The sequence below is a fragment of the Branchiostoma floridae genome, chromosome 13 (assembly GCF_000003815.2).
Source record: "Branchiostoma floridae strain S238N-H82 chromosome 13, Bfl_VNyyK, whole genome shotgun sequence".
NCBI lineage: Eukaryota > Metazoa > Chordata > Leptocardii > Amphioxiformes > Branchiostomatidae > Branchiostoma > Branchiostoma floridae.
Window position 1 is genome coordinate 12,350,341 of NC_049991.1, and position 11,608 is coordinate 12,361,948.

At 42.8% G+C, this 11,608-nt stretch overlaps 3 protein-coding genes across 4 annotated transcripts; all 3 read right to left on the bottom strand.

Annotated features, from left to right (window-relative positions):
* Positions 1-3,829: 3,829 nt before the first annotated feature.
* On the bottom strand, positions 3,830-6,466 carry LOC118429261. 2 transcript variants are annotated; one of them, XM_035839736.1, is made up of 2 exons: positions 5,646-6,466; positions 3,830-4,925 (listed from the first exon to the last, which is right to left on the bottom strand). In XM_035839736.1, exons 1-2 carry the CDS (start codon positions 6,050-6,052, stop codon positions 4,667-4,669), a joined length of 666 nt encoding a protein of 221 aa, XP_035695629.1. In that variant the 5' UTR covers positions 6,053-6,466; the 3' UTR covers positions 3,830-4,666. The 2 variants fall into 2 exon arrangements, with proteins under 2 accessions (XP_035695629.1, XP_035695628.1); XM_035839735.1 differs by having other exon boundaries at positions 3,830-4,921; positions 5,639-6,436.
* A 168-nt stretch (positions 6,467-6,634) lies between these two features.
* LOC118429262 lies at positions 6,635-8,475 on the bottom strand. The gene is made up of 2 exons (XM_035839737.1): positions 7,720-8,475; positions 6,635-7,256 (listed from the first exon to the last, which is right to left on the bottom strand). The coding sequence occupies exons 1-2, from the start codon at positions 7,965-7,967 to the stop codon at positions 7,013-7,015; spliced, it is 492 nt and encodes a 163-aa protein (XP_035695630.1). The 5' UTR covers positions 7,968-8,475; the 3' UTR covers positions 6,635-7,012.
* A 1,266-nt stretch (positions 8,476-9,741) lies between these two features.
* Positions 9,742-10,992, bottom strand: LOC118429427 (adhesive plaque matrix protein-like). Its single transcript, XM_035839913.1, has 2 exons — positions 10,435-10,992; positions 9,742-10,130 (listed from the first exon to the last, which is right to left on the bottom strand). Exons 1-2 carry the CDS (start codon positions 10,809-10,811, stop codon positions 9,827-9,829), a joined length of 681 nt encoding a protein of 226 aa, XP_035695806.1. The 5' UTR covers positions 10,812-10,992; the 3' UTR covers positions 9,742-9,826.
* Positions 10,993-11,608: the final 616 nt, after the last annotated feature.

The window sequence follows — 11,608 nt, forward strand, 5'->3', positions numbered from 1 at the left end:
ATACTTTTCTATCTTGCATCATATTCCACTTCCTGTGGAATATGATTTTGATTTCTACATGGCCGCTCAGTGATAGCCGTCTAGTGGGAAGTGAGAGTATACCTTAATGTACATAAATGAAGACAAGACAATGATCTTGTTAATCTTGTTCTTAGTGTGGCTACTTAGGGTTATATATATATATTATTGTAAGCAGATCTACATTTTGGTCACGTTTGATCATGTTTTCATGTTATAAAGGGAAATAAATGTACACGTATATGTGGGAAGGTCAGTCTAATTCATTTGCCTCTAAAGACAAGCCTTCGCTATTAAGATAATGAAAGATTTCCTTCTTTATTGCGCAATCTTTAATGGCAATGGAATCGTTCCTCGGTTGTTAAGGTAACACACTCAGGAATGAGCTTACTCGGATTGGATTTATTGTACAAGAACATCCAATAAATCTGTTTCTCTGTGCTGTACAATATCGACTGGCAATTTTTGAAATATAAATACCTACATTAGGGCCTCCCATCTGGATAAGTATATCAGGCGTATAGTATATCGTGCGGCGGACAGCCTGACACGACGCTCAGGCACGAATTTGTAGCTGAAAAACAACATCTGTGGTGAATCCAACATCGGCAGAGATGGGGCCCTGTTCAAAGCAATTTTTGGATCGTTGCTGAGAGGATGTGAAGATGCAGCCGCCCCCGTCCTACCTCCAGAATTATAACCTCTCCTCTCTGCTGACGGGAGGTGTGGAGGACCCGCCTGCTCTGAGGAACGACGTGCGGAGACAATGGGCCGGCTGTGTGTCCTTCATGGGCGTACTGCTACTCACGGGCGGAATATTCGTACTCAAGGAGAATTTCTCTGCCGTAGGAGGGAAAACGATGATAGCTATAGGCCTGCTGGCCATACTGGGAGCCACCGGAGTCAACTGTTGTCTCAGTATGGCCCAGTGGAAGGGTGAAGATGATCGGAGAGGTCGTGAGATGGGGCAGGGTCAGCTGGCCACGGCTTCCGCAGCATCATTCGCTCCAGCATCCTCCAGAGCCAGAGCTGAGATGATAACGGGACCGTCTCAACAGTGTTTGTCAGGGTAAGGCGCTCGTCGTGACTTACGTTCATACGCATGGCACAGCAGGGAAATGCGTCATGCATATTCTACCTGTTGAAATATATCTATAGACCCTTGTACCTTTCGGTGTGCCGCAATTTCCATGCATACCTCACAAGGGCTGAACCAGGAATGGTCGCGAGAGCACAGGGGTATGCGCTTATCGTAGCGATGGGAAATTAAAAATTAATGAGTTAGTCAGCCACACAGCTTTCAAAACTGTGCATTGACCTCAAGCAAGGACGTTATATCTGATATAACGTCCTTGCCTCAAGTAAAGATGTTAGATATGTGGGATGGATTAAGAGCATTTGTCAAGAGATGCACATGCAACATTAGTTTCTGATGGGTTTGAGATATAGTCGTTCGCAACAAGTGATGCATGGCGACATTTAACCAGCAGTCTTCCTTAAATTGACGCAGGAGTTGCCTACAAGGATTTATTGCCAATGATATCCGCACATTTAGCAAACGCTATCTACGCTGAAGCAGGATGTCCATACTGTGTCTGAATAATAGTAAATCGTAGTAGTTGCCAGCAAAACTCAACATCAAACGAATGATGGGTTGTAACCAACGTCAGTCTTGGGCAGAGCATGGTGATCTTCATTGATAATTGGCCATGGGGGCAAGACACAAGCACGTTAGAAATATAATCATCGTGAATAATTCCTACCTAGATCTTGTATCTAATCTGTATTCTGCTACCAGGTAGAGTCTACCATTGCAAAAAAGTTCAATTACCTGACCGCAAATAGCCTGTAGCTGAGCATGAGTGAGAAGTAGTTACTCCATAATATACAGCATCCGAAGTTCTGGTGAGTCGATAGCTTAGGGCTCACTTTCCAATTCGAATTCGTACCAACTAACGACTTCTAGATTGGAGAGATAATCACATCAGTCGCAGCCGCGTCCAGAAAAGGTTGCGTACAAATTACTGGCCACGTACCTTTATGTGGTTTTCCGGGAGTTGAAAGAATCCGTAATTTTAAATGTTTTGCCCAAGGGCAACCGCCCAATCTCAATCACATCTCCATAAGTCATTACCGACCTTTTAAACAACTCTTTCATTTTAACATTCTCATCAATAATCACAAATCTGAGGGAAAATTATGGCCTATGGAATTCTGCAGGTAAACTGATCGTCTTTTCGTTTGTATGTATAAATTGATCGTGTATAAATTGATCGATTTTTTTCCATTTTCACCAACTACGATGTTAAAGATAAGCCTGAGGAAAAATATGGCCCGTGGTATTCTGCAGGTAAATTGATCGTCTTTTTCTATGTATTCTCTCCTTAGAGCCGACCTTGCGGGACAACCACCCATTCCCTTGTACCTCTGCGAAGACCCGGCACCCCAATATGACGACAGACCAATAGGCCCGCCACCTAAATACCCCGGAAGAGAAGACCCTCTTGATCAGGCACAATCCTTCAGCTCCACAAGTAACCTTAGCTGCCCGCCGGACGACCTGCCACCGCCGCCATCTTATGAGGACGTCGTGAGAGCCACACAGTCCAGACAGACTAGTCTGTAACCTCAGTGCAATGCCATATCTCAACTTTTACTATTTACTACACAAAAATGTTTTTCAAATGTTTTTATGTGTACACTAGCTACATGTACGTGTAACGCCGTGTCATGGGCCGTATCTTCTTATATAAGGCTATAATAAGGGGTACTGTTTCCTTTCAGTGGACAATGATTGCATACGCCACCACCCAAATAATCATTGTGGCTTTCTATTGTTCGTGGCTATACATGTATACGATTTAGCGAAAATCGCTTTTCAGAGTTGGCTATGTATGTCATTTTTAGTGCCAAAAATTCGGCTATCCATGTAACACGTTATTGTTTTGTTCGAAAATCATTGTCGTGGAAAACCCGTGCTAAGTACACCGATATGTAATAGCGATGCCTACGAATGTCCCGATGATTCAGACATAAACTGTTAGAAGATCCTTGCAGCTGAGACTAGGGCTCAGTGAAGCTTATCATCCAGGCGGTTTTTGATCGATGTCCCCTGCCCGGAATGGCGAGCATTTTCCGTGCCAACAATCATGCCTGTGAGACAACATCGCGTTTTTATTACCCACACTGATGTCTCAGGAACACAATCTAATACAGCCACGCCATCATTACAGACCGAATGGTGCTACTGCACTGTGGTCAGAACGACCTTGGAGAATACAACCTTTTGACTTGGATTTGAAACGTTTTGATGATATAGATGGCCTGGGTTCACGACACGCCACATTGTACATAGAACCATGAATGGAAATAGTTTTGGCTTTTCTAGCGGTCATCCCCAGTCGGATGAAGCCAAAAACTTTGTCAAAAATCGTACGTGTGATTTTGTCCTGTTTGTTGGGATCACATTATTGGATGTGATTAAAAATTATAATGTGATTGATACTTGGTAAGCAGTTTTGTCCCTTTGTAGCTTTCAAATGTTTACGCCGCAACGTTGGAATAGACTCTACAAAGCATAAACTCATTGGAAATCATGTACATGTTGCTGTTTAAAGTCTTACTTTATCAATGCACTCTAACAAAGGGAAAACTTTGGAAAAATCAAACATATCAATCTTTACATCATTGTTCTATCGGCATGATATTTAGTTTACACATTTAAGTGTGGGAGATACAATCTTATTGGCCCACGGCACTGATTATTTGTTAGAGGTCAAACTTGTCATATATATATATAGAGAGAGACAAGTCATAAAAATGACTGTAATTGAACTGTATTTGCGACAACAGTCTGTATACATTTATGATTGAGTGATATCGTTATCGTTAGACTCTCCCTCTTGAGTTGTACAGTGTCCTTGTTGTGTAACTGAAAGGTTGGAATTGTGATGTTGTTTGTATGTGACAGCAATATAAATGCATTACACAGTTGCCAATAAAACTGCATTTTCTTTTGTAGCCACGGCCTCTTCTGACTTGGCGAGGAACTACACCATCCATCTTTGAATGACCTTGCAAATTTTACACATCCTTCATAGCCATTTATCCAGGGCCCCACTGTAAAGTAGTGCGATGCACTGAGCTGGGCTACCCTGGCTAAAGAAAACAGAATAAAAAAAAAAAAGCCAGAGATATACAGAAACACTGTTCTGCAAATTTCCAGACCTAACACCACAGATATATCTATATTCCGCACCACTTGGTTCCATTTAGTTCAGTTCATCCAACAGATGACGTTATGGAGTCCCTCCAGATGACACTATAGCTTGTTATGGGACTACAAACATGTTAGAAGAAACTGGTGGGGAATTATATTGTGCTACACTTTAAATGCATGATCTTGTTGTGTTACTTTCTACATGTATGATATATACAACGTCTAAGGTAAAGTACTATACCGTACTATATAATCTATTTTCTTGTCGCAAAAAGGACAAACTTTCAGTTAACGTTATTCCCTTATCACAAAACTATGCGATCACAAACGTCATAGTTCACTCAAGTTCAATCTGTAGCAATGAGTAATGAACTTAGTTGTGAGTAGTACGTCGTGTTTAGCCATATTTCGAATTTCAGCATACTGAAACTATTGTTCTTTTACGGGGCTGACTGCCTCCTCATACGGCGGGGGAGGGACTTGGTTGTAAGTGGCGGTGTTGCAGACATCTTGCATCGTTTGTTCCTGATCCCGACTTTCCAGTGGCTGTGAGGTGTCTGGGTACGAGAGTGGCATTTGTAGTTCTGCCCCTGGGTACGAGGCTGTCTGTCCATTGCAGATAACGTCATACTGAGGAGGCTCCTCTTCAACACGCGTGTAAGGTGGTAACGTAGCCTGTGGGTCGTACCTGCAATAATGGGGGTAACAGACAATTACTGTCTACACAATTTGGTTTTAAGGACTGACCAAAATCTTTGTACAATAGGGGTCGGGCGAAATGAGAAACGACGTTGTGTTTTTTTTTTTTATAATAAGATGATGAAAATGTATTCTTTGCACAACAGAATAAGCAGAAAGGAACGAAGATCGTCCAAAACCAATAATCAGAAAAAATTCTCACATCCCAGCAAACCTCCCCGATCGACCCAAACAATATGTAACAGCAAAGACGACGTTGGGTAACCCCAAACTGGAAGACAAGGCCACCAAGACGACCATTTCGACGACAATTTAAAGTTATGTCTGTAAACATGATATGTATAGACAATTGTTCAATTGGGGGCTAATACATAAGAACACTGCAAAGCAGATAAACCGGATATGCTACTTTTCTTAAGCCAAACATAGTACTGTAGTGAACAAGGCGAGGAGAGAGACGTCGTGTAGTCTTAAGCCTGTGTTACGTTATGAATATCTCTATTATCGACAAGTCAGTATCAACTTTTCGAACTGCTGGGGAAAAAGATAGAACTTGTGATGGTAACCTCTTTAATAGTATTTTCATGTGGGTACATGATCATGATGGACAGGATCAAACATAAGCCATAAACAAAATTAACAAATGATCAGGCATGAGTTTTTCGGTTCGGATCAATGTACAAATCAACCCAAAATGCAGTTCACATACCCCAGCAGTGTCGTCGACGGCTCTTCAAAATCACGAATCCCCACTGTTACGCACTGTTGTCCCGGGCGGGCCCCGTGAAGAGCCTTGGTGCGACAACAACACTCGAACAGGATCGCACCGATGAACAGCGGCGTCGCAACACCCACCATAATTTGCGATGCTACGGTGGAGTATCGATATATCAGAATCACCAGGACTGAGAACAAAACGAAAGTCAGGGCGAAGATACATCGTTTTAGTCGTCTTTTCTTGTTCTCGTCTGACTGATTCAGATCTGTCGATAGCACCGACAGAGCTAGCATTTCGGGTGGCTGACTGTGTCCAGTCTCTATCAGATGAGTTGCTCTCTGTGGCCTAGTGGGCCTCCACAAGTCACTCCTCACTGTTGAGAATCGTGGGTTTAGCATGAACAAATTTCTCTCGCGAACAAAAATGCTGAAGAAGGTCTGACAGTTTGTACCAGGCCGCAAAAAGACGGTATCAGGAACAGGTGCGAACGAAATGCGAACAGTTCCTCGGCATGACGATCGCGACAAGATCTCCAGTTTTCTTCAAGAAGCCACTCGCGTGCAGACCTAATTCAATCAGGACGGAACATTACGATTATGATTACAGCTTTCTGATGACTCTGATTAACAGTTTGTATGTCTTGTAGGAAAGAGGAGACGACCCTTATTTAGAACTGGAGGTGAACCGGGTGTTGTTTTTCGCAGCTCTTTACCGACTTGACCAACCGGCTCAGTCAGATCTGTTGACCCGTGACACATCTATTAGGGAGATGAAGCCCTAGGCCGTACCTTGCTTCACCTCGTAGGTTTGGTTGCTAACCGCTTTTCGATATACAAACTACCAATACATGTCATCATTACATAAGGTGTATGCCTTTAATGTGAAATAGTCATCGCATACAATAACCCTTCCTTGTCTCTTGAAATGTTCCCAGTGATATAGCCGATTTGCAGAATCAAAGAAAAGTCTGGATCCAGAAATATGTAGAAATATTGCATATTTTATTGCAGTTGTAAGTACAAAATTTGAATAGAATTTACATTTTAAAACATTATTATGGGTTAAAACATTTTTCACTGAGAATAACAAAATGTTACATATGTCTACACATATCAATATTATGTTTTGTACCTGCTTACTTCTTTCTATTACATTTACAAGAAAATGTCATGTTATACACATGTTATGTGTAATAATACATACGTGATACAACGTTTTTGGCAATGGGACAGTCAATATGGCTGGATCAATGATACAAGTCATTGAGTTGACACTTTTGGAAAATTTCAGCTTAGTCTAATTCATGGTTGGTTAGTGTTCCACATATTTTCCATCAATAGGCTATCATATATACTATTCTATTTTGCAGAATTCACTGCCTCCTCATATGAAGGTGGTGGTTGGTAATCCTCTGTTGTAACACCAGTAGGGTATAGGTACGTGCTCCTGTTACGGTACTCCTCTGGGTCCTGTGGGTACCTAGGTTGAGGCTCAGGGTACCCCACTATTGGTGGTAGCTCGTGGTACGGAGGTGCTTCCTCATACTGTGGTAGGTCCTCTCTACTGGTGTAGGGTGGTAACGTAGTCTGAGGGGTGGGATTGCTGGGGAAAGGCGAAAAGTAAGAAAAAAAGATCGATGTATTACAACTCTCAAGAACTGTGATGTTCATGCAGGAAGGAAAATCAACGTGAATAAATGAATGAATAACATTAAATGTTTTCCTATTTCGTTTATGCCTCTCTCTCACAAACACAGTAGGCAGACGTAGCGGTTTCCTCTCTATACATCTGCTTGAACATTATGTAAATACAAGGGTCCTTCAGAGAGGATTTTAGCCCAAGGGATTCAGGAGCAAACATACAGTATGTATACCAACACACCATAACACAGTCTTTGATAAGAGCAAGGCGTGCGTTCAGTTGTACATGTAATTAGTATAACTGCGTAGTACAGTGGTACACGGATGTTTGTCGGGATGTGCATGTGTTTACGTCTGACTCTGACGTTGTACATAACAAAGATTGTTTCCGGTCCACCTACTTTTGCAATAGAAAGACATCTTACCTACAAGCTGGCTCGATCCCTGGTAGAGAGTCCTGCATGTCCTGTGGACACACAGCAGCGATTCGCGACTCCCGGTCGCTGTTTCGTCTACAAGTTTTGTTTACACTCACACAACAGCTGACACACCAACAAGAAACACCAGCAGCGCGGTGAAACAGACGATGATTTGTCCCGCGATCATGGAAACCCTGCTCATGACGATAATCCCGGCTGTGAACAGAGTCACTGTTCCTATGATCATCAGACATCGCGTCCTGCGCCTCTTGGTGAAGGCCTCCTCCGCCTCCTCTTCGATTCTCTCAACCCTCACTAGTGATGATAGAGGAATCATGTTCCTTCACTTTACCTGGTATCTGCAGGTGTGACAGTACTGGGAAGGATACGAAGTCTGCGCGTGAACAATAAAGAGCTAGAGAATGGCTTGACATCAGCGTATGTCCGTGGCCAAACCGACACAGCTCGGACTAGCAGTTGAAAACTTGGCGCCAGTTCGCCATCATGGATTCCACATTCCGGCAATGCGCAGTCAGCTAGCGCTGCAGCCCCGCAGGTTCATAGGCGGTCTCTGTGCCTGAGTGGAACAGAACAGCTGCCAGATTCTCTCAGCTATGTCCATGAAACACTGGGTTCACATCTTCAAGACTTGGAGACCGAATACCCTACCTACCGTGAAGTGTTATGAAGTTATGTAAGGAGATTTAGGGCTAGCTGCCGACAGTGCCATCCCCACCCTGGTCAAAGTTCAGCTTGCCGAGGCGGGCCCACGCTGAGCACGGGGGTGGTCAGGATGTCAGATTAAAACTGCTTGACTGGCCAAGCATATCAAAACATACGTTTAGAGTATACATCTATTCTGTTCTAGGTAAGCTGTTCATAAGTGAAACATGAAGTAAAAATGGCTGGTCTATCAGTCAAGTGACAACGTTATAACAACAAGTGTGACTGGGCGATACCACATTTTTGAATTAAATGTGTCTCGTAAAGTTCTTTACTTGCATTGTACTATGCTGTATATTGTTCAGTTATCAGGGTTAGCTCTGAAATTTATAATAGACCTCGACAAGGTGGGTAGCCCTGGTTGTATGTTTTATACAGTCTAATAAATCAAATCAAACATGTAGGGGACCTTGTATCTTTATGTAGGCCATGTAAAGTCTGAAGGCCGGGTTTTGCCAACAGCGCTGTTTTCGCTCAATGTCAAGCAAAAGTAGGCGGACTGTTTTGAAGACAAAGCATGACAAGTGAAGGTGCGTTGTAGTATAAGCAAGTGTTGTATTATCAAATACAGTTATTCAAAACGTTAGAACTGTCTTTTATATGACGAGTGAAGTAGAAAATATTATCGCTCCATCATTTGAACACATAATGATCACATATTGGTGTTTTATACTATACTTTAGGTAATACTTTACTTTTGGTAATACTATACATTAGGTAACCTTCTCTTCTGTTTTCCCATATCGACATGTTGGTACAACAGACGCTTGCACATGTAAAACAAACAAAAGGTAAAGTAAACAAGACGTTTAAACACACTCCATTGTGGAAACAAGTGGCAAAAGTTTGCATAGTTGACTGCATAACGTATGTTTTTATTATGATAGATGGCAGATACATATACACTACGATATAAGTTTTTAAATACAAGGTCCTTAGGTATATTGAAGCGTTTTAATGAAGAATAATTTAACAATTAAAGCTAATATAAAAAGTTAGTACGACAAAAAATACTCATTCGACAATATTGATACCAAGGTGTCTTGGCGCTAGGATTCGTGTGGCATCAATCAATATGAAGCCACTCTCTAGGTGACATATTAGTTGTGTTTTTACCAATGGCAATACTAGAGCGCGCACAGAGTAATATCCGTTAGACGTGTATATATCGTTAAAATTAAGTTTATCGGTCTCTCGGATTGTGTGTTATATTCATATCTAGCAGATGCGATTCCGGACTAATTCAGGGCCATTTGATGATGAAACAAGCGCGTAAATAAACAATAATTCATAAAGTCTGTAATATTTCATAACCGATCTCTGTTCCTATACAAATCGGAACTTAGTCTTTCGGTCACAACAACGACTCACTCGAAAAGAACTCTCTTCGTTAGTTTTTCGGGTTCATAGCGTCCTCATAAGATGGGGGAGGTGGGTACGCAGGGCTAGGGTAGGTCAGCGGGACTGGGTACTGCGGTGGGGGAGACAGGGCGTAGTCCTGCGGTGGTACTCCAGACGGTACTCCTGGGTACGGCTGTGGTACCGATGGTAGTTCAGGGTAACCAGGTGGTTGTACTATACCAGTCGGAGTTGGACCTGGGTATTGTGCTGGGTATGCCGGAAAACCAGTCATGAAACCGTATTGATCATGATTCGGGACTGGAGCGGCGACTTCGGGAGAAGGAGTTGGATATCTGAGGAAAGGGAAAAAAGAAGTATGACAAGTGGGTAGCATGCGTCGCAGTATCAAACCCAGTACCAACTCAAGGAATTCTTCAGGCTCAGCCCGTGCATATTGTAAATTTGTCATGGTTAAGTGATTTGTCACAAGCGCTGAGTAAACACCCAGTCCAAGTTGCAACGAGAAACTAGAATTATCATGACTGAATGTTTAAAAAAAATACACTTTTGATTTACCGAAGTCTGCGTCAATATCCGTGAATATTCATTGCTGGTTACTTTGCTAGTTATTAGTTAGTTTTTTTGCCATAACCTTACCCGATAGTCGGCGGTGTTGTGGTCACGGTCTGCAGGCCACCTGTCCGTGCGCGCAGTGGTTGTGTGTTCACGGCCACAGTCTTCCTCATGTGCACGATGGAGAACGCCAAACTAACGAACACCATCCCTGCTCCCGTGATCATGATGATCCCCCAGATCATGGACCAAGACGTGAAGACATAAACTCCCGACAGAATGACGACAAAGGCCAGGAAGGACATCAGGCGGGCCATGTTGATCCGCCTGTCCAGAGCCGGGTTCCCGGTGGCTGGTGCCCTGAACATAGCGGTCCCCCCGCCACCCCCGCCCCGGTGATGTGCGCGCCGATGCCGCCGGGCCCGACCCCGACGTCCGCCTCCACCCTCTCCCTTCCCCATGGCGGCTATAAAGTGGCTCAGATAGATGTTTGTCTCGCACGGGTTCACGCCTGAGAGCGGAACCAAAGCTGCCAGGTCGCCATGTTTGCCCTAGTAGCTGGAGTGTTGGGTAATGACGAGAGGACACACCTGTTATGCTGTACGGTCCTTGGTCCCAGGATTAAACTGGGGTTTCCAGCGCTTATTCAAACAGATATGTACATATCGCATTTCGCAATGCAAAGAGAAGAATGAAACGATGGACTTGTGTAATATATACCGATTTAGTTTTTTTTGAAATTGCCAACTTTAATTTATCGTCCCATGACGCGACATAAATGTAGGCCACCTGTACATGTATTATATACACAAGACTGTACCATCAGGAACATTTTTGGGGTAGGTGTTTGTGTGTGTGTGTGCGTTGTGGGGGTTAACATGTGCCTCCATTTTTTTTGTACCGCTGTCTTTTTAACTTCCATCCGATTTTAGTAGATGAGTTTCCATGCCTGAGAATATGTGCTCCCTCAGAATCAAAGACACAGAAACAACGACTCTCATACAGAGAATTTACTGTACTATTTAAAAAAAAAAACTGTTGTTTTTTGTCATAAACCTTCTCGTTGAACAGTATAGACAATAAGATATGTCCAGGTAAGGTTTACAATTATCACTTTGAGACAAAGCATCTCGTATCTTTCACATATTTCTGTACTGACTGTGGAATATGCAGACAGGAAAAAAACAATGCTATTACATTGTATAATATTGCTGACGAGATATCACAATATCACTAACATGAAAGGCAAAATGTTTAA

Coding starts and splice junctions, on each gene's coding strand:
- LOC118429261 (XM_035839735.1), bottom strand. CDS start 6,052: ATGCTAAACCCACGATTCTCAACAGTGAGGAGTGACTTGTGGAGGCCC. Junction 4,922..5,638: donor CGACACTGCTGGGGTATGTG/AACTGCATTTTG, acceptor TATTGCAGGTAC/GACCCACAGGCTACGTTACC.
- LOC118429262 (XM_035839737.1), bottom strand. CDS start 7,967: ATGTCTGATGATCATAGGAACAGTGACTCTGTTCACAGCCGGGATTAT. Junction 7,257..7,719: donor GGGATCGAGCCAGCTTGTAG/GTAAGATGTCTT, acceptor GCCTTTCCCCAG/CAATCCCACCCCTCAGACTA.
- LOC118429427 (XM_035839913.1), bottom strand. CDS start 10,811: ATGGGGAAGGGAGAGGGTGGAGGCGGACGTCGGGGTCGGGCCCGGCGG. Junction 10,131..10,434: donor ACAACACCGCCGACTATCGG/GTAAGGTTATGG, acceptor CCCTTTCCTCAG/ATATCCAACTCCTTCTCCCG.